The following is a 20,212-nucleotide window of genomic DNA, read 5'->3' on the forward strand; positions in this document are numbered from 1 at the left end:
TTTACCAGGTGGTGTGCAAGTTAGGCAGATCTATCCCCCTTGCACCTGGTGTCTGCGCAGCACTGAATAAACCATACCTGCTTTGTAATCTTACTTGGGTTACAGTTTGATTCCGCACATCACCCCGATGACTGGAGAAAGGGAAACATTCCTCCCATTTTTAAGAAAGGGAGAAAGGAACACCCGGGGAACTACAGGCCAGTGAGTCTTACCTCTGTGCATGGGAAGATCACGGAGCAGATCCTAACAGAAGCTGTGTTAAGGCACATACCAGATAAAGAGGCGATTTGAGACAGCCAGCATGGCTTCACCAAGGGCAGATCATGCCTGGCCAATCTGGTGGCCATTATGACAGAGTGATGGCTTTGGTGGATAGGGGAAACCTGGTGGATGTCATCCACCTGCACTTCTGCAAGGCCTTTGACGTGGAGGGACCACATCATTCTGTCTGGAGAGCACAGGCCTTATGAAGAGTGGCTGAGGGAGCTGGATTTGTTTCGTCTGGAGAAGAGGAGGCTCAGGTGAGACATTGTTGCTCTCTACAACTCCCTGAAGGGAGGTTGTGGTGAAGTGGGGGTCAGCCCCTTCTAATGTGTAACTAGAGATAGGACTGGAATGCATGGCCTCAAGGTGCACCAGGGGACGATCAGGTTGGATATTAGGAAGGATTTCTTCTCAGGAGTGGTCAGGCATTGGAATGGGCTGTCCAGGGAGGTGATGGAGTCACTGTCCCTGGAAGTGTTTAAGGAGAGCAGACGTAGTCTACAGGGACGTGGTTTAACAGGCAGTACTGGTAGTACATAGACAGTTGGACTAAATTATCTTGGAGGTCTTTTCCAACCTTAATGATTTTATGATCACTGCTTCCCTCAGACAAACTGCATTAAATATAGTTGTTTCCATCCTTTTAACTATTATACAGAAATCCACAAGGTAGTGATCAATCTAGCTTGCACTGCCACAGTTCTGGCACACGGGCAGTTTTCCAAAAACCCAAAGTCATGTTAGATCACCTATCTTTGTAGTAGTGAGACACATAAGTGCTGCCAGTAGTGAACCAAAGTAATCTTAAACAGGCACATACCCAAACTCAGTGCAGAACCCCCACCACAGCAACTAAGGAAAGCTCAAGCTATCGAATGTAGTAGCTATCAAATTCTCCAAGTTTATTTCAGTTGAGCTATCCTCCAGAGTACCTGGGATTATAGTAGCTTTCCTTCTAGCTTCAACACAGACTTGTTCTACCAATGCCCATTCCTAGCTCACGAGTCAAGAAATTGCAATCCCACATGCTATAGCTTTCCTCCAGGATCTTAACTCATGAGCTGCTGAAGTCAATCAGTCTTCAGTAGTTTTCTTAATTAGCTGTCACTTGGCAGTATTCACTCAGTTTCCTGAATGCTGTCATTACAGAGGATTTCATCAAACTTAAAGCCCATCTTGATAAAGACTTCAGAAGGAGACAATTGTAACGATTAACTGACTGTAATAGAAAAACAGCACATTACATGACTGTTGTAATCCCATCACCACTATTCTGAAAGACTGTTCTGGCTATCTCACAAAGAAAGGCTAGTTCCAAGAAACACACAGCATATTGGATCTATAACTGATTCTGCACTTTGGCTGCAGGACCATATATTATAGTAACTCAAATTAGTTTTGAAATGTATATATTTATAGCAGCTTGCCAGCCTCCTTGCCACTCTTTCCACTGTTCCCCAGCGCCCCCTTCCCAAACAATGCTGCAGGCTATACCAAAGCACTAAACAAGTGAGCTATTGAAGACAAGTCTTTATTCTGTTTTACTACTCAATTTACAACTATTCATGTTATAAGACTCTTTTTTAAAAGCTATTTAATGTAAACAAGGACTGTTTTGTGCAACATGTGCCAACCAACGCAGGAAGTACGACTACAAAAACAGAATGGTCGAATGATTTCCATGGTAATCCGTACCGTAGGGTTCTTCCACAAAACAATTATACAAAGCATATTTGCAAGTTTTCATAAAATCTGGATTTCAGACTGAAGTCTGAAACAAGACAGAAGATAACATTTCACTGGGGTAAAGGAATGTCTTATTTCACACATACAACCATTTCTGGTGTTATCTTCCCCTTGCATTTAAGGAAATACTTGGATGTGGTACAATCAAGCATCTTAGGGATTGCTTTTATTTTTGTGTCTGTTTTAATCTGCAGTTACTTTAAAAACCTCTGGTAATAGAACACAGCATTACAAAGAATCACAAGTTTTAATTAAAAGAAAACAAGTCTTAATCATACATACTATACAGTTCATAAATGATTACGATATGGACAGCCCTGCTTCTTACCTATACTCACTATACTATTGTTTTTTGGTGATCAGACTTAAAAAAAATAAATCCTTTGCACATTCCAAAAATCTACAATTCACCACTCCAACTCATTCTTAAAAATCATCATTAGAAACAGAAAAGACAAGATAATAAATATATTTTAAATTGACAATGTTGTCTAGTCTTTGAGCTTCAAACCTTATCATCTGAGGCTCATTTCAGATGCCCTATTAAACATGCTCATTTCCCAAATTTTCCCAAACGTCCAAATTAATTTTTTATCCTCTATAAGTAATCAATTCAGTGTAGTTCACCTTTTAGCATGAAATGTGAGAACTAAAACTAAATACTGTTTAATTGATAGAAGTTTCTCTTTTAAGTGTATTTTTTCAGCAACTCTTTATGGTAAAATCATTGATCAAAGTTTTTCAGGAATTGTTCCATTCATACAGCGGCTGCACAGAAGTCCCAATTCTAACCCATTGCTTTGTAATGCTATGCAATTCTGTTCATATTGCAAATTTTTAACATGTTTTCCAGTCCCCTTGACATTTAGACACGACCGACTATTTCAGGCTCAGTGTGCCAATAGCATGCATTTGTCACTTTGAGACAGGCCCTTCTGTGAGCTGCTGCTCAGAATTGGAAGCATATTTCCATGCAGCATCCTGGAATTGGTTATCCTTGCTACTAGAAGAAACAAGCACTACTTCAGCTGGAGCAACCACTGGAACATATTCTGAATAATCCACAAAGGTTTACTGCAGAGCTCTACAAATGCAGACATTTCAGTATTTCCCTTACAGTATTTCCCTTTGAATCTCCTTTTTAGTCAGCAGGGCTGGAAGAATGCCATACTTAACAAGAAATTAATTTGAAAATAACCTTTTAAGCAAATACAATCCAATTTAACTAAATCTCATTTGATAATGCAAAAGGAGTTCTCAGCTTCCAGACTTCCTCATTCTATTACCGTTGTTCAGTAGTGGCTTTTTTTCCATTGAAGATATCATGAGATCTTTAAAAACTAATAGTTTTGGCAGAAATTGACATACCAAAATTACATGTCAAAATACTTATCTAAATATTTTGGTCATTTCTGCAGCAGACAGTACAATTGGGAAACAAATAAGGGGAAAGTAAAACTACAGTTGTCTACTGCAATACAAGAAAGGCAGCACCATTCCATTAAGGAATCATTTAATTGGAAGTACTGAGTAGTACATCTTAGTTAAGCATTTGGTACAGGTAACGGATGGATGCACACTTTCATTAATAAGTTGTTTGACTGAAAGGAAGAGATTCTGTTTTCCTGTAAAGGAATTTCTGCCACTTATCCTTGATTTCTGTCAAACCAAGAGAAAGGCTGCTCAAAGAATGGAAAGGATTCTTCAGACACGAAGCTCATCTTATTACTAAAAGCAATTAAGATTTAACTATGGAAAAAAAGATACATTATTTCCATAATTGTAATGGAGTTTTCATGCAGCTGTTCACAAGGAAAATATATGAAGGACTAATGGGGCATCATTAAAATCAAAAGCACCCATTTTAAATGGTTTGCAATCTGTTGTAAAACACACATGTTGCTAATGAAAGTCACAGCTGAGTTTAATTTCTTTTTAGATCGAGACTCCAATCCCATTCCTGTTTCCCTAGCCCTACTCCCATCACATTTCCACTTAATCTCTATCTGTGTTCTTGGTACCAAGCCACACAAATCTGCCAAGGAAGAAAGCAATTCAAATCAAGACTAACACTGCTTACTTTCTCTCCCAAAGAGAAACTCCCCTCAGGTCTGTAGGAGTTGTGCACATTTTGCAGCTCCTTCTTAAAGCTGAAGTTATACCCAGACTTTGAAAACAACAAGCCTCTGCAGAGTGGTAACGGGTAGGAAAAATCCTCAATGATTTATTTGTACAGAGTTCAACTTCCTTAATTTTCAAAACAATCACTTAATAGTACCAATAAGTTTTATTAAAAATCCCCCAAAAATCACATTTGTTAAGAACTCCCCACATATTAACCAACTTATGTTTCCATCAGGAAAAACAAGACAGTTTGTACAATCCAGGCAAATGGGGTCATATATATATATAAACATTTATTGGATAACACAATTCAAGTTCTCCATCAGAACTACATACCACTTGTGTGAAATCCCTGAACTTGATTTTCATTTTTATGTTTCCAGGTAGAAACGTTACAGCTCGCACTTTGACAAAATACTGTGTGATGCATTTTCACTTTATGGAAACAGGACTGCTTCTCTGGAGATTTTGCTGCCAGCAACTGATTGTCTTTGTGGTTTAAAACAGAACACTCCTAAGGTTTATAAGGAAAAAGTTTACTTTAAAACCATTTTCACAAAAAAATCCCCCCCCCCAAATCAATATCCAAACTTACTATCTGAAAATGTCAAGTTACAGTTAGTAACGATTGGACTAAACAATACAGTTTGACAGTTGGACTAGATGATCTTATGTGGTCCTTTCCAACATTGTGATTCTACATTCCAAACTCAGTACCTTAGCCTCCCACCTTCTCCATTTTGAGAAGGAGAAAGGAAGATTGTTCTCTTTGGAGAAGTCTTTGAGATATACTGCCTGCAAGAACTTCTTTAGACCACGTGCTGTGAGTGAGCCAGACTGAAGTATTTCAGCCAGTGATTGCCATGTGCTTTGTTTCCTTCCATTCTCTGTGGGTTCTCCGTTTTGAGATTTGAATCAAGCACTTAATGCCACCAAAAATTAATTCTAATTCAAAGTACAAAGTTGGGCTTAATCAGGATCAAAAAATGTTAAGAGTAGCAATGGGAGAAGCCAGTTGCATGGTACACTGATTCTGTACAGCAGGTTTCACAGAAGACAGTTGATTTTGAAGGATATATTCACACACAATTTATACCCAATAGGATGATTAGGATAAGACCTCAGAGCTAGCAGGTATTTTTAGATTTTTGACTTAAAAAAAATTCATCTGTTCTTCCTGTATGGGCACAGTTATCCAAATCTGAACTGATCAAAATTTAATGTAATTGATTTGTGAGACTCCATCAGTCCACTCTCTACCATGGCAAAGCAGCAGCTATCAGTGCATAGATACAGGCTAAATAGGCTTGAGTATTTTTATGACTAGTCACTACACTATCACTGGTCTCCCCTTCCATCAAAGACCATAAATCATACCAAGCACTTGACCATGAGCTAAATTCATAATACCATAGTTACTAAGTATGAGGAGATGATCTTTGCTTTTTCCTGCAAAGAAACCAGCCTTGCTTCCCAGTCTCTGGAAGAACTTCCCACTGATCACAAGATTAAGAGCTCGGGAGCATTGCTAGTCTTTTTTTTCCTTCTTTGTAATAAGAAAGGTGAGCCATTACTTGGCTTGTAAGGCACACATTTAAAGACAAGTTTTAAAAACTGGCAATGGAAGAAAAAAAAATGTAGCAAGAACAGAAGCAAAAGTAAAGGAGACTTCAATGCACAGTGCATCATAAGCCATAAGCAGCCTCACAGCCTACATCTGTGCATATGCCTCAGTTTTCTCCGTAACTTCTTTTGACTTTGTCATAGAATATGTTAATTTTATTGCCTTGTATTTTATTACAGTATTTGTCCTACTTGTTTTCAACATAGTTCTTGTAATTATGCTATATTACTATGCTGGGGCTTTTGCTGTTCTTCAGGTGTTCTTGTTTTGTTTGGTTGTGTTCCCCCCTCCCCCCCCCCACTTAATTCCCTGAGACACTTTTCTCTCAGGCTCCTTGAAACAACAAAGTAAGGGTGCATTACGTGCAAAGGAAATCACTTCTGTATAAGTGAACTCCTACCTTTGTCTTAGGAAGTTGAGGTTTAGTCTGAAGTGTGTTAGTGTTCACATCATTTTCTCTGCAACTGTTTTCAGCCCCTGCAGTATCCATGATGCTGCTCCCACACGTCTGGGTATTGTAGCCGCTGTCCACCTGAAATCAAGAAGCAGATTTTAAAACTGTACTCCAATTTACCACCAACAAAACCCCACAGATTTTATAACAGATGTAATTTGCATCTGATTAACACAACTTAATCCATACCACGTTCATTTGGTGTGAAAAAAATATGCAAGTGAATGGAAGATGTTCTGAACATTACATTGAGGTCAGTTTTACAGAGAAGCAAACTTTTTTACCTGAATACTACTGTTGTCGCACGGAATTGCACTACTTTCTGCAAGAGGTGACATGCACATGCGAGAGTTTTCAATACTGAAAGTAATCCCTGTCATAAAGCTGGTCATCGGTGCACTGCTACTGCCAATTGTTTCTTTTATCCAAGTGTTTTCTGACACTTCAGCTGCATCAGCCATATCTACAGTATTATTTTCCTTCAAGCCTTCTATATCCTGATAGGATGACAGCCTTTGATGACAAGCTTCCGAATGATCTGGTGTGATAGACACCGTTGCAACGACAAGATGTGTACCAGGTGCAAAGGTGTCGCCATCTTGCTGACAGAAGTTGATTCCATTTTCCACTTCTGGGAACCGCGCTTCTGCCGGAGAAGCATTTTCCTTGTCCTCATCCTCATCGTGATTTTCAACAGCAAATGGTATTCTAATGACAGAAGTTTGGTACTGGGCAGTTCCTCTACACCCTCCAAGCCTCATTGGAGAACAGTTTTTAATTGGAGAGCAACCATCTATATAAGGACTTCTTGTACTTGCAGGTGTCATTCTATTTGAGACAGAAGGAATATCTGGAGAACAAAATGCAAGTTTTCTTTGGTCTGTGAACAGTAAAAAAAAAACAAAACCAAAAACAACATTATTGCATCAGATGGACTTACAAGTTATAGTTCTCAAAGCCTTATTCTCCTTACAATAATTATAGACAGCTTCACAGTATTTCACAGAGCACTGCCTCCTTGCTCCAAGGCCTTCAAAAACAATCATGACAAAGGAAACTTCTTAAATCCAAGTTTTATCACCATTTTGTTTCCTGTTGTGTATTTTGCATTTTCAAACAGTGATGCTCCATTCTGTTGACAGTACTGTGTGTGCAGGTTGCTTCTGTGGCTTTTTCAGAATTAATGAATGTAAATGTACATGTTCTACAGGCATGTAAAATAAATTTAAGTAGTAATAAAATTGTCAAGAAAAAAAAATGAGAAAACACCAATGCAATCCTTATATGTAACAAACTGTACTGAAATATTACAAGGCTGAAAGCAAAATCATGCATAAACATGGCCTAAGTCTCTCTAAATAATGGATGAAAGATGAGTGGGGCAGATAATAGGGCAGAAGGAAGGAGTGCCATACAGAGAGACCTCGAAAAACTCAAAAGGTGGGCCCAAGTGAACCTAGTGAGGTTCAACAAAGCAAATTGCAAGGTTTTGTGCTTGGGTCAGAGTAATCCCATATGTGCAGACTGGAAGGAGAACTCCTTGAGAGCAGCTTTATGGCATGGGTTGGAACTTGACAATCCTTGAGTTCCCTTCCAACCCATGCCATTCTATGACTGCATGATTTTCTAGAGCAATAATACCAACAGCTGTTGTTTCTTCATTAAAAAAATAATTTTAAATAATCTTGATTGCCACGACTCGATAACTAAAGCTAAACATTTTCCAATTAAAGTGCTTTGGTTTGGGCCAAATAAAAACTGTGACTTGACTTAGTTCAGGTTTAAACCCCCTCTTTACATTAAATCAATCCCTTACATTTTGTTCATTAGGTCTCTATTCCTCTTTTCAAATAATTTTCTTTAGGGAAATGTATCTGCTTACAAAAAACAATTGTTTCACACAATTAAGGTATTTCACTGCCAGAAAGTAAGTGTGCCATACAGAAGGAGACTGCCGGTGTGCCAAGCTGCATGTCTTTCTGACTCTGAACAGAAACAAGTTCCAGAGCAGAACTGCTTTAATAATCAAATTATGTAAATCAAGAAAGAACAATACATATACAAGAAAACCATACCTGACAGCGGTGTATGTCTTATGTGAAAAGCAATAGGTGAAAAAGTAGGAGAACCATTACGTGCAGGAGACCCTTCTGGAAATGAGGGACTGGTAATGCTTCCCAGACTGTAAGTCCTTGCTCCTCCCTGGATAGGGCTGGATGAAAACTGACCCTTCATTAGCAAAATAAATAAATAAATAAATAAATAAATATATCTTCATTATGTAGACTTAGACTAACATGCATAACAAGCTCTCTAACTTATTATGGCAGTGCTGAGGAAATCTAATCTTATAAGACAATCTGTTCTACCATTAGCTTGACTGAGATATTCCAGTTGCACTTTTCACTTTATACCAAATAAATTATCACATTACATCAACTAAGATAGTTTGTAAATACAGTGGATATTACTAATGAACAGCCTAAACAGTACTTAATTCTTTGCATAGTCAATTACATCTTACTCGTACCATGATAGATGAAAGCTGACCACTATTTATATTTAACAGAATCAATTTGAATTACTTATTGCACAAACAGATAAAGTTTTCCTCAAGAAGGAGAAAAAAAAGAAAAAAGAGAGACCTTGCTTAAGAGAGTGTGCTGCAAAAAAATCTCCAAACAACATAACTGTGTTGTAGGAATACATTACCAGTTTTCTCTAATACAGACTACTTTTGAGCCATACTCTTGTTAGGACTGTGTTTTTCTCCCACACACTTCAGTTTCCAAACAGATGAAGCCACACCACCTGAAATGGCTTAGCTGTGCTATGGTTACATTGGTGTAGGATTCACCTCACTTAATTTAAGACACAGACATTATGCTTTGTGTTCTAATATTTATCTGTTCATCAGAATTCACTAGTCAATGGAGAGGGGAAAAGAGCATATCTAGCACTGTATTCAGAGACTTATTCATATGACAAGTTATTTCTTCCACCACAAATGTTTATGAGATACAAGGGATGTAATTATATCCCTGCTCATATCAGCTAATATTTTAGACAGTTCACTGATTTAAATAGGTATTTTTTCCATGTAAACATATTTTATGAACAAGCAGTTCAGTAGTTTATATACCAAATCCTACGTAATTTCCATAGCAGAAGGAAGTTAAAACATAATCCCTTCAATAGAGAATAGCAGCACAGCATCACATCTTTTTTAGAATTAAAAATTAGTTGCATTCTCTCAAAATTGTTGCTCATATAAATTGTTCTGAAAACGTAATTAAAAAACATTGGCCTGATACCTAATCTCCTATAAAGCTTACTACAAAAATATGATTGTCTTGAGTTTGTCAGAAAATAGAATTGATACAGACTGCTGTAAAGAGTTTGTGCCAATAAAGTCACCTCCCATCCATCCCCCATCTGGCTACTTACTGAACTAGATGTTTCCAGGGGGGTTCTACACCGAACTGGAGATATATCTATTGAGCAGAGCACTCCAAGTGGCTGACTACTGCATGGATTATGCAGAGAAGGGGTCAAACATTCAGATATGTTTCCATTTTCTTCCAAAAACAGCTTTCTTCGGAGTGATGAAGAGCTCAGATTTTCCTGAGACTGATCTGCAAATTCATCAGTTCTAAAATATTCACCTAGAAATGAAGGGAAGGCAGTTGTTTCCAATAAGAATGGAAGAAAAAAAACCTTCCACTATGGAGGCATACATTGCAAAAGTAAAACATACAATTCAATTTACCAATACAGCAAGAAATTAAATCTAGGGACCTCTTCCAAATGAAGACTTGTTACCATACAACAAATCCACTGTCTACCATAGTTCCACTTCTGACTATCATCCTTAATGCTTTAACTTGGAAGAATAGGTTGTTATATTGTATAGGTAAGACAAGACTCTTTTTCAAGTCTCTCATGTGCTTTGATGGTCACAGACTCAACCTGAAGTTAAAGCAGTTATAGTTTACAATAGAAAATCATATCAACAGAAGTCATTCAAGTATCTTGCTCTATTCTAATTGTTCTTTATCTTGTAAGAGAAGTTGTCATGAATTAATAATCTACTCACTGATGGAAGCATTTGTCAAGGTCTAACACTAAAGTTGTTTGTATAGTTCTGTTAGGTTTGTAACACAACCTCAACTTAACTGGCACAATCAGGGTGGTGAACTTCAGTATTGGGAGAGAAGCATGAAGGCAAACGCCTCTGAACTGCCTATTCACATACACAAACTGTAAGCACAGGGCTTTCCTGTCCTCTTTCCTGCCTGAGAATCCAACAGCAATTGCTTGAGATAATAGTTATAACCCGTCTGTTAATTTTGGTCTAGTCTCCGTCTCTCCTCAGGGATCAGGGCATTTTTGCCACCATGTAATTTCTAGTCACCTCCACGGACAGATTGAAAGGCACAGAATTACAGCATAGATTTGCTCAAGGCCAGGCTATGCGCCTCACTGACAGCGAGCTGTGCGTAAATCAGCTCTGCAAAGATAAGTAACCCCCTACTTGAACGTGGAAAAAAGTTTTTCTGCTTGCTAACTTTCTTGTATTTGATGTTTTCACTGTATTCCCAATTGACCTCCATATCACTCCAATCTCACCTTTATGCCTACGCTCTAATCTGTGAACTTCCTTAGGTACCCCATGCAATATACAGAACATGACTACTTTTAAAAACCACTTAACATTCCCTTAAAATTCTCATTCATACATTAAGCAAAAACAAGACAGAAACACATCTATTTAGACATCTATAATTAAGTTTAGAAATTGTAACACATACGTACCTAGGATTTTCTCTAAATTAAAGTCTACTGGCAAAGACAGTACTGTTTGACAAGCAGCTACAATGAATAAAAACAACAAAATTAGCTTACAGTGAACTTTCAGTAAAACCAAAGAAACAAAAATTTGCTTTTAAATTGCACTGTGATAGAGCTATTTAGAAGTTATAGTTGCAGTAAGGAAAACTGTTAATTAAGGCTAGGATTCTGATTTGTCAACACTATACACAGCATATTCAGGCCTAGAGATAAGATAGAGGGCTGCAGCATAGAGGCCTCCAGAGAGAGATGCTTAACTGAAAAAAGAACTCTGATAAAAGGCAGAATTGAAAATGAACTGGGAGAAAGATGAAAATACCCTGGAGAAAAAACTGCTTATCTAAAATAGCGGAAATCTTAAGACATCTTTTAAACTGCTTATTTGGCAGAGAGAATAACCAAGATTCTGTTACTCAAAACAACTCAACACATTAAAGACTTCTCAACACTGTAATTTCCCCATAAACCCAAAGCTTATATTCAATATTTTTAACTCAGAATATAGCATATATATTTGGACTTGGGAAAAAATGCATTCTACAGAGGATTTTTTTTTTTTTTTTTTTAACTTCTGGAAAAAATATACCTATACAACAATTAAATTACTATGGGAAACATACAAGTCAGTAGTAATATACAGTTCAAGAATAGTTATTTCTACATGAATACTAACAAAAAAAACTGACTCCCCCTTTTCAAATTAAGTAGTCCTAAAAAAAGAGGTCATTACCCTTCAAAGAAAACCTGCAATCAGACAACACTTTTTACTCACCATTGGTTTTCCCAGGCAAAGTTAGCTGTCTTCCAATTGGAGAAATGTTATTTAGATCTATGGCTGTAAGACAGGTAAGAAATTTAAGCATGAATTGCATACAGCTTTGAAACATAGCAGCATTAAGTTAGCGTACTTGATACAGAAGCAGTTGTGTAGTTTGTGTAGTTGGATTAAGGCTTGGCAGAACATAGAAAGGAATGCTTAAGAAAAGTTGGAATTATAGCTGATAACAGAATTCCAGCACCTTTCTAGAAGCTTTGTGAAGGAGCATCAACCTTGCCCAAAACTTTGTCCACTCCTCTACCTTGCATGGGCTGTTTTCACGCAAACACATCTGCAGAAAATTATGTAGTCTGGACTTGAAGACAAAAATGAACAATCTACCACTCCATCCTCTGTATACAGCTAAGAACATTCAAACATTGTTTTACCACTCACTTTCCTAGGTTTAGGATTGTGCTCTATGTCCTTTAATCAGTAATTGGTTACTTGAAAACTCACAATTAAAAACACACCATTCAGAAGTTGTATAGACTTCACAAAATATCCTAACAGTTTATCCTCAGTCAAAACCAAACAAAAACCTAAGGATTTTCTGTCAAATAGTCAACACTTCATAGCCAACACTTGTCCAGCTTCTCATTTGTTCACTACACAATCTGCTGGTTATGTCTACATTAATACTAAAACCAAATAACAGCATAAATTGAATAAGTTTAGTAAAACCTAGAATACTACATGCACAAACAGTGAGAAAGCAGAGCACCAAGAGGACAACAAGAATTAACATGTCAAATAAAGCTAGAATGAAATGGAACGCTGTTCCCATGTATTTATACTGATGGGAAAGCAGACAGAATATGAGAGATGATGGATGGGCAGGGGAACTACAGGCCAGTGAATCTCACCTCTGTGCCTTGGGAGGATCCTAATAGAAGCTGTGTTAAGGCACATACCAGATAAAGAGGTGATCCAAGACAGCCAGCATGGCTTCACCAAGGGCAGATCATGCCTGACCAATCTGGTGGCCATTATGACAGAGTGATGGCTTTGGTGGATGGGGGAAACCTGGTGGATGTCATCTACCTGGACTTCTGCAAGGCCTTTGACATGGTCCCTCACCACATCCTTCTCTCTAAAATGGAGAGCTGTGGATTTTGAAGGATGTTCAATGGATGAGGAATTGGCTGGCTGGGCACAGCCAAAGGGTTGTGATCAATGGTTCTGTCAGGGTGGAGGCTGATCACAAGCGGGGTCCCTCAGGGGTTGCTCTTGGGACCAGTGCTCTTCAACATCTTCATCAATGACGCAGATGATGGCATCAAGTGCATCCTCAGCAAGTTTGTGGATGACACCAAGCTGAGCAGTGCAGTCGATACACTGGAGGGAAGGGAAGCCATCCAGAGGGACTTGGACAGGCTGGAGAAAAGGGCCAATGAAAACCTAATGAGGTTCTACAGGCCAAATGCAGGGTGCTGCACTTGGGTCGGGGCAATCCCAGGTATTTATACAGACTGGGGAAGATCTCCTTAAGAGCAGCCCTGCAGAGAAGGACTTGGGTGTCCTGGTGGATGAGAAGCTGCAGGAACCAGCAGTGTGAGCTTGCAGCCCAGACGGCCATCTGTGTTCTGGGATGCATTAAAAAAAGGGGGTGGCCAGCAGGAAGAGGGAGGTGATTGTCACCCCCCTACTCCACTCATGTCAGGCCCCATCTGGAGTACTGCATCCAGGCCTGGGTCCCCCACTACAGGAAGGATGTGGAGCTCTTGGAGCAGGTCCAGAGGAGGGCCACTAAAATGATCAGAGGGCTGCAGCACCTCTCCTATGAGAAAGGTTGAGGGAACTGTGCTTGTTTAGCTTGGAGAAGGGAAGGCTCTGGGGAGACCTCATTGTGGCCTTCCAATACTTGAAGGGAGCATATGAACAGGAAGGGGTATAGCTGTTCACAAGGGTGGACAGTGATAGGACAAGGGGGAATGGTTTTAAACTGAGATAGGGGAGATTTCGGTTAGATATTAGGAGGAGGTCCTTCACACAGAGAGTGGTGACATACTGTAACAAGTTGCCCAAGGAGGTTGTTGATACCCCATCCATGGAGGTGTTCAAGGCCAGGCCGGATGTGGCTCTGGGCAGCCTGGTCTGGTGGTTGGCAATCCTGCACATAGCAGGGAGGTTGAAACTCGATCATTATGTTCCTTTTCAACCCAGGCCATTCTATGATTACATGCAGATATTGGAGATAAAAAAAAAAAAAAAAAAAGAATGAGACAGAAGAGCTGTCTATTCTCAATGTTGTGTCAGCAACATTATGTCTGTCTGAAGCTGGCTGAAGAAAGGTTAGAACAGGAAACAAAGCATTAAGAACAGGATCTCAAAAAGCAAATCTGAAGAAAACAAGTAAGATTCTGGATTAATAAATGATATTCAAAATAATAAAGCACTTGGAGAGGACTGCTAGAAATCCCATCAGTTGTGTCATCTCTCAGCAGTGCTTCTGGAAATTTAAACTGAGATTGGAAAAAAAAAAAAAAAAAGATAATTATTCCCAATGCAGGACTTTAAGCAGACAGATGAAAGCTACTTACATTTTGTTGAATTAAACTGTGAAACTTGCTTGCCTTCATGTTCAGTCCAAGGAGAAGGAACTATGAGACTCTTTGTGAAAAACTAGATCAGAAAAAACATAGTAACATTTTCACAGGCCTGCAGAATGAAACTGTACAGAAGTTTCATTTAATACTAATTACTCATCCAAAAATGCAAATGATCTCCATGGTGCTTACCGCATACTACCACCCTTGCAGAGTAATTTCGCATAGTTCTTCTCAAATTCCAGTTTGACAAATTTTGTCCTTTAATAACTAGACTATTTTGAAGAAGTACTGAAAGGATTCTGCATTAACAACAGACAAAGAGGATGACCAAGGCTTTTTGGCAATATTTTCAATGCGCTTGGATAAACCAGCTAACAGTGAAATATGTATGAGCACTGTCCTTCAGAGTTAGGGGTTTTTTTTGGTTTTTTTCCAAACTAGAAACCATACCTGCTGTCACAGCTACAACATAGAATGCTCAGATGTTAAAGACACGAGCACTACTATACAGCTTCAAGAAACACATGGCAAGTTCTGTTCTCACAACAGAAGCTAGTCTTAAACAAGAAAACTGAGCTTGAAAGATGCAGCTAGCTACCCAAGCTATGAAGGTTATCCATCAGAGACAGGGTTGCAGGCTGTTCTTGTGCCTTACAATGAATCCTTTTAAAATGCAGATTTAAAGCAGTCGAGTAGGTCAGGAAAGGTTGGCTTCTCCAAAAGAGGGGTCAGACACTGGAATGGGCTACACAGAGAGGTGGTGGAGTCACTGACCCTGCAGGTGTTCAAGGAACGTTTAAGATGTTGTAGTGAGGGACATGGTTTAGTGAGAATTATTGGTGATAAGTGGACAGTTGCACTGGATGATCTTGGAGGTCTTTTCCAAACTTGGTGACTCTATGATTCTGTATCTTAGACATAAGCCAACTAAAAAGCATCTTTACAGAATCATAAAACAGACAGAAACATTCACCAAGCTCCTGCTACACATTTTTTTTTTTTTTTTTTAAAGCAGGAAAAGAATCATAAACTACCCTACATTAATAATTCCTGGAGGGAAACCAACACAAAAGATAGAAAATATACTATTTGCACCTAAAGGCATGTAAAAGACAACAAAAAACAAAAGAGCATTCCAACTATATTGCTGCAAGGGATAGGATGCAAAAATTACTTTCTTACCACTCAGGAAAACACTGTAGGCCTGTGGATTTTGAAGTTCTATAATCAACTTTTTTTTTTTTTTTTTTTTTTTTTTTTTTAAGCAAATAGCTAAAATGAACCAACGATTTTTAAGCACAGAAAGCTTTATTACCTCCTCAATGGCTTTCTGCCTCCTCTCTTCTGTCTCCTTATCAATTCTAAGGAAAAACACCAACAAAAAACTAATTAAGTTACCGAAAATCACAATTGGGAAAAAAAAAATAATGAAGTTCAACCATGTCTGTAGACTGAAAGGTGCTTACAGCGAGAGCGGGGTTGGTCTCTTCTCACTGGTGACAGATGAGGGGAAATGGCCTCAAGTTGTGCCAGGGTAAGTTTAGGTTGGATATCAGGAAACACTTGTTTACAGAAAGGGTTGTGAAGCACTGGAATAGGTTCCCCAGGGAAGTGGTTGAGTCACCATTCCTGGATGTGTTTAAAAACTGTTTGGATGTGGTGCTCAGGGACGTGATTTAGCAGAGGGTTGTTAGAGTTAGGGCAGGATGGTTAGGTTGTGGTTGGACTCAATGACCTTTAAGGTCTTTTCCAACCTGAGCAATTCTATGATTCCATGATTTGAGAAAAACATGATAAATAAAATTTAACCCCATCTTAAAATATTTCACAGTTAAAGCAATGAATTCGTATCATAAACTTAGAAACAGACAGACACTTTTCAGTTACTTCAGTGATTTTGAAAAAGATGTATACAATTCCTAAGTACAGATTCACTGCCCTATTTACTCCTTGCACTAGCAAGCTTTTTATTGGAACAAAAAGTCAATAATAATTGATTTTTCAAAATAATCCATTCAGTTATGTTCAGGTTCAGATGAATACCTTTTACTGCTGAGGTTACCATGAAAGTAGGCTTACAAAATCAGAAGAATTTAAGATGTTTGCATTCTGAAGTTCCCAGGACAGCCTACTTTCCCAGCAGAGTTCCCCCTTTTAAATGACTGCACTGCCATATTTTCTTCAGCTCAAGAACAAAACATTATGTTTCAATTTGAATCAGCTAACACATTCCCTTGAACACCTTTGCAAAAAATAACAAATGAAAGTAGAGAAGTCTGAATTACATAATAACTTTTCTTTAGAAAAAGAATTGTATTTACATCAGCCATCTCCAAACGATGTGTTACGTTCTACATTTCTACTTCCTTTAACTGTCCCAATCAAATCTTACTTCTAGGGTATTTTTTAATAAGCTTCAAAAAGATTACAATGAACATTCATAATCTTAGGAAGATTAATCACATAATACTTTCATGCATAATTAATATCCCTAAGTCCATCACTTTAGAAATCAGTCAGATAACAGCCATTATTTGCCATACAAACATGTACAGGGGTACCTGTACATAAAATTTCTCATAGCCCTCCTTGATGGGAATCGGACTTTGAACAGATCTGCAATACTCTGAAATGCTATTTTCAGTTATGTTGGACGATGCTGAAGACACTGAAGACAGTTCAGTGAAGACACTTGCCCCACATTTCACTATCATACTAAAAGAACATGCATACAATCACTGTTTGTGCAGAGTGGATCATGATTAATAAGTGTCTCTACAAGCCAGATTCCAAAGGAGAAACAGTAAAACCAACAGTGCAGTAGGCATGGCATGGATGGCCAGTTCATGAAAACAGTAATATTGCAGAAATCTAATTCTACACATGATGCACATTCAGACTTTGCAAAGCACTCTGAAGCTTTCACACTGCTGCTACCCAATGTTTCTATTACATAATGGAGAATTAACTGTTGAAAATATTCACCAAATTCCTTATGCTTGTGATAATTTGCAATTGCTGACAAGCGTTATTAAAAATCTAGCATACAGTCTGTGCAACATAACACAGGTTTCAAGAATTCAATTCTTTCATGTGGCAGGTGTAATGCCAAGAGCTGTATTTATGACACTCTTTAGTTTCCATAAAGCAGTGTTTATGCTGCGTACATTGAGTTGCCATACAGTTTTATATGCTTAGACCTCTATGCATTCAATCACGTACTCAGAAATAGCCTCCTTTGTCTGTACGACACTGCAATAGGCAGCCACGGCCACACCACATCTAGGCAGACTGAAAAACACTGCAGCAAGCATGAAGCAATGGGACGGACTGAAAGGACCCACTGAGACAACATGTTTATGTTTACTGGCCACAGCACTAATCATCACTTGAACTGTCACATAAGCCACGTTAGTGTCAAATACAATCCCTCAGTAAGATCCAAGCCTGTTTTACTTCAGTCATTTGTTGTACCCACAGGAAAACTCAAAAAAAGGAAAGTTGAGATAAAGATCCTCAAATTACTTTATGCAACTACTAGTCTTCTCCTCAAAGAGAGCAAGATTATTGGTCTTTCCTCCCTCACATTAATTCCAGTCTGTACCTTTCAAATAGTACTGCCTTCGCCAGCCCTATCCTTCTGCAGGAGTCCCAAAAACACTTATGCTTCATAGGTCCCAAAACTGTACACTCCAAGAAGATAAATAGCGTTGTGACAAGAAGCAGGAGAGAGAGCCAGACAACATTCATTGGCAAGGCATTTTTCTTGCTTCTGCTGACTGCTGTATCTGGCTATCCTCCAAACTGCAATCAGAGAGGATCAGCAGTTCTTAAGATTTAAAAACAGCAACCCAGAAGTGGCCGCATCTGAATATTATATTCACATCAGGAACAAGAAAACGTATGTTGAAAAACTGGAATGAAAGGTTTTTAACGACGTGAGAAATATCACTAAAGCAAATGAACAGTGTTCTGCTATTCAAGCTAAGTTAACAGCATAAAAACAGATGGTAAGTTACCTAGCGTGACTCAAATACATTGCTTGGCGTCGGATATCTTCTGAGTCAATTTCCACAGGATTTATTAAAGCAAGCTGATCAATAGACCATCTAAATTTTCCTGGTGTCTAAAAAAAAAATAAATGCACATATGAATACTTGCTGATCTAAAAATATTTTTTTAAAAGGGAAGCTAAAATCAGGCTTTCTTGTCTTGATGGTGGAATTAAAATAATTATGAGCTAATATTAAGTGAAAGACTACTAAGAATTACTAACTAAGGTGTCATGTTATTCCCCCTGCATTTCTGAGGACAGGCCCACTAAAGGCCTGAAACACGGGATAAAGTTTAGTTGCTTCTCGATAGACACAATGAAAACTGTGGCTCCCTGAAAGCACTTCAATCATCATCCAAGCCAGGATAGTGTAGCAACCTTCCTTTTACTTTACATTTCATGGGAGACACAGGACAGCCTATAAGCAGGCCACAGAGACTCACTTTGAGGCACTGTCAGTCATAGTTCATAAAATCCAGTTTGGGAATAAAGCAGTGTAATTCATTTATGTAACACTTTAGTACAAAATACTGAGCAAGTAGCATTTAGAAAAACAGTCTAGCAAAACACTCTTTCTAGTTTCATTATCAAGAAGGTGGGAAGACCAAATTACAGTATTAGCATTAAATGAAGCATACTGAGGTAACTGAAAGAACCAGAAAAACACCTCAAGTTCTTTGGGTTAGTACACTCTACATCAAATAAATGCACTGTGTTACGTGGTTCGAAGTATTAGCACTGCATACAACGGAAGATGAGATCTTACAGATGAAGATTTTGTTGATTTGAAGACGGAAGGACTGGAGACAATCTGCTCCTGAAGGGTGCAATAATCATTGGGACTTTCGAAAGGATTCAGGACTGTGACCCGCCCAGGAGTTTCGGGGCTGATCTGCATTTGGGCTTCTTCCGTATCGCCCATAGCAGCGCGCTGTTCCTGGGGAAGAGAAAAAAGGGAAATGCGAGGGGAGGAAATCATCATTCTGCCTCGTCAGGGTCATCCTAAACATTTCAGCAGATGACCGATCACTCAGAGGAGACAGAAAACTCATAACGGCAAAGCAGACTTTGGCTTGGGCGAGTGAGAAGCCCATAAACGAGGCTGGCACAAAGACAAAACTTAAAAAATAAAGCCAAAGGAAACACGACACTGAAAACGCGATTGAAACAGAAACGGGCAGGGAGTAAACCAATCGCTTTCCTGCCGTCAGCTCGCGTACCGAACGGCGGCACTGTGGGGCCTCAGAGGCGAGCAGCTGTCAGCAGCAGCCGGGGTCGCTGCCCCGCAGCGATAAGGCCTCACACTCCTCGCAGACCAAGCAGCGCACACAGCAGGGAGCGGAGGACCGGAGCCGCGTGTCGACGGGACAGCCACACCAACGGCCGCCCCCCGCTCCTCAGGCCCGGCCAGCCCGTTCGAGGCCCCGCTACCTGCATCAACACCGCACCGCCGCTACCGAGCCGCCGCCGCGACGCTCGCTCATACCCGACTCCAATCTAAACCGCCCGCCTCCGCCGCGCCGGGCGGCTCTTTAACCACTCCCGCCCCTTCCCGGATTCTGCCCAATCAACGCGCGTCACGGCCGCCGCCGAGCCAATCGTAGGTTCCCCTCCTCTCACAAACGGACCAATGGCTCGGAGAGCCGCTGCACAAATTCGAACGTAAGCCCACCTCTCCCCTTCCTGCTGCCGAGCGGGAGGGTTCCGTTTGGGGGGGGGGGGGGGG

At 39.4% G+C, this 20,212-nt stretch overlaps 1 protein-coding gene across 5 annotated transcripts; it reads right to left on the bottom strand.

The window, feature by feature from the left end:
• Positions 1-2,377: 2,377 nt before the first annotated feature.
• BORA (BORA aurora kinase A activator) lies at positions 2,378-20,065 on the bottom strand. 5 transcript variants are annotated; one of them, XM_048933306.1, is made up of 13 exons: positions 19,973-20,065; positions 19,253-19,423; positions 18,452-18,558; positions 15,748-15,793; positions 14,424-14,505; positions 11,836-11,898; positions 11,028-11,084; positions 9,660-9,877; positions 8,288-8,441; positions 7,153-7,242; positions 6,497-7,062; positions 6,159-6,290; positions 2,378-4,648 (listed from the first exon to the last, which is right to left on the bottom strand). In XM_048933306.1, exons 2-13 carry the CDS (start codon positions 19,406-19,408, stop codon positions 4,463-4,465), a joined length of 1,857 nt encoding a protein of 618 aa, XP_048789263.1. In that variant the 5' UTR covers positions 19,409-19,423; positions 19,973-20,065; the 3' UTR covers positions 2,378-4,462. The 5 variants fall into 5 exon arrangements, with proteins under 5 accessions (XP_048789263.1, XP_048789261.1, XP_048789262.1 ...); XM_048933304.1 differs by having other exon boundaries at positions 19,918-20,064; XM_048933305.1 differs by having other exon boundaries at positions 19,707-20,064.
• Between the last annotated feature and the right edge of the window lie 147 nt (positions 20,066-20,212).

This window comes from Lagopus muta, chromosome 1 (genome assembly GCF_023343835.1).
Source record: "Lagopus muta isolate bLagMut1 chromosome 1, bLagMut1 primary, whole genome shotgun sequence".
NCBI classification, from domain to species: Eukaryota; Metazoa; Chordata; class Aves; order Galliformes; family Phasianidae; genus Lagopus; species Lagopus muta.

Coding starts and splice junctions, on each gene's coding strand:
- BORA (XM_048933304.1), bottom strand. Junction 9,878..11,027: donor TAATTTAGAGAAAATCCTAG/GTACGTATGTGT, acceptor CTTCATTTCTAG/GTGAATATTTTAGAACTGAT. Junction 8,442..9,659: donor CCCTGGAAACATCTAGTTCA/GTAAGTAGCCAG, acceptor TTGCTAATGAAG/GGTCAGTTTTCATCCAGCCC.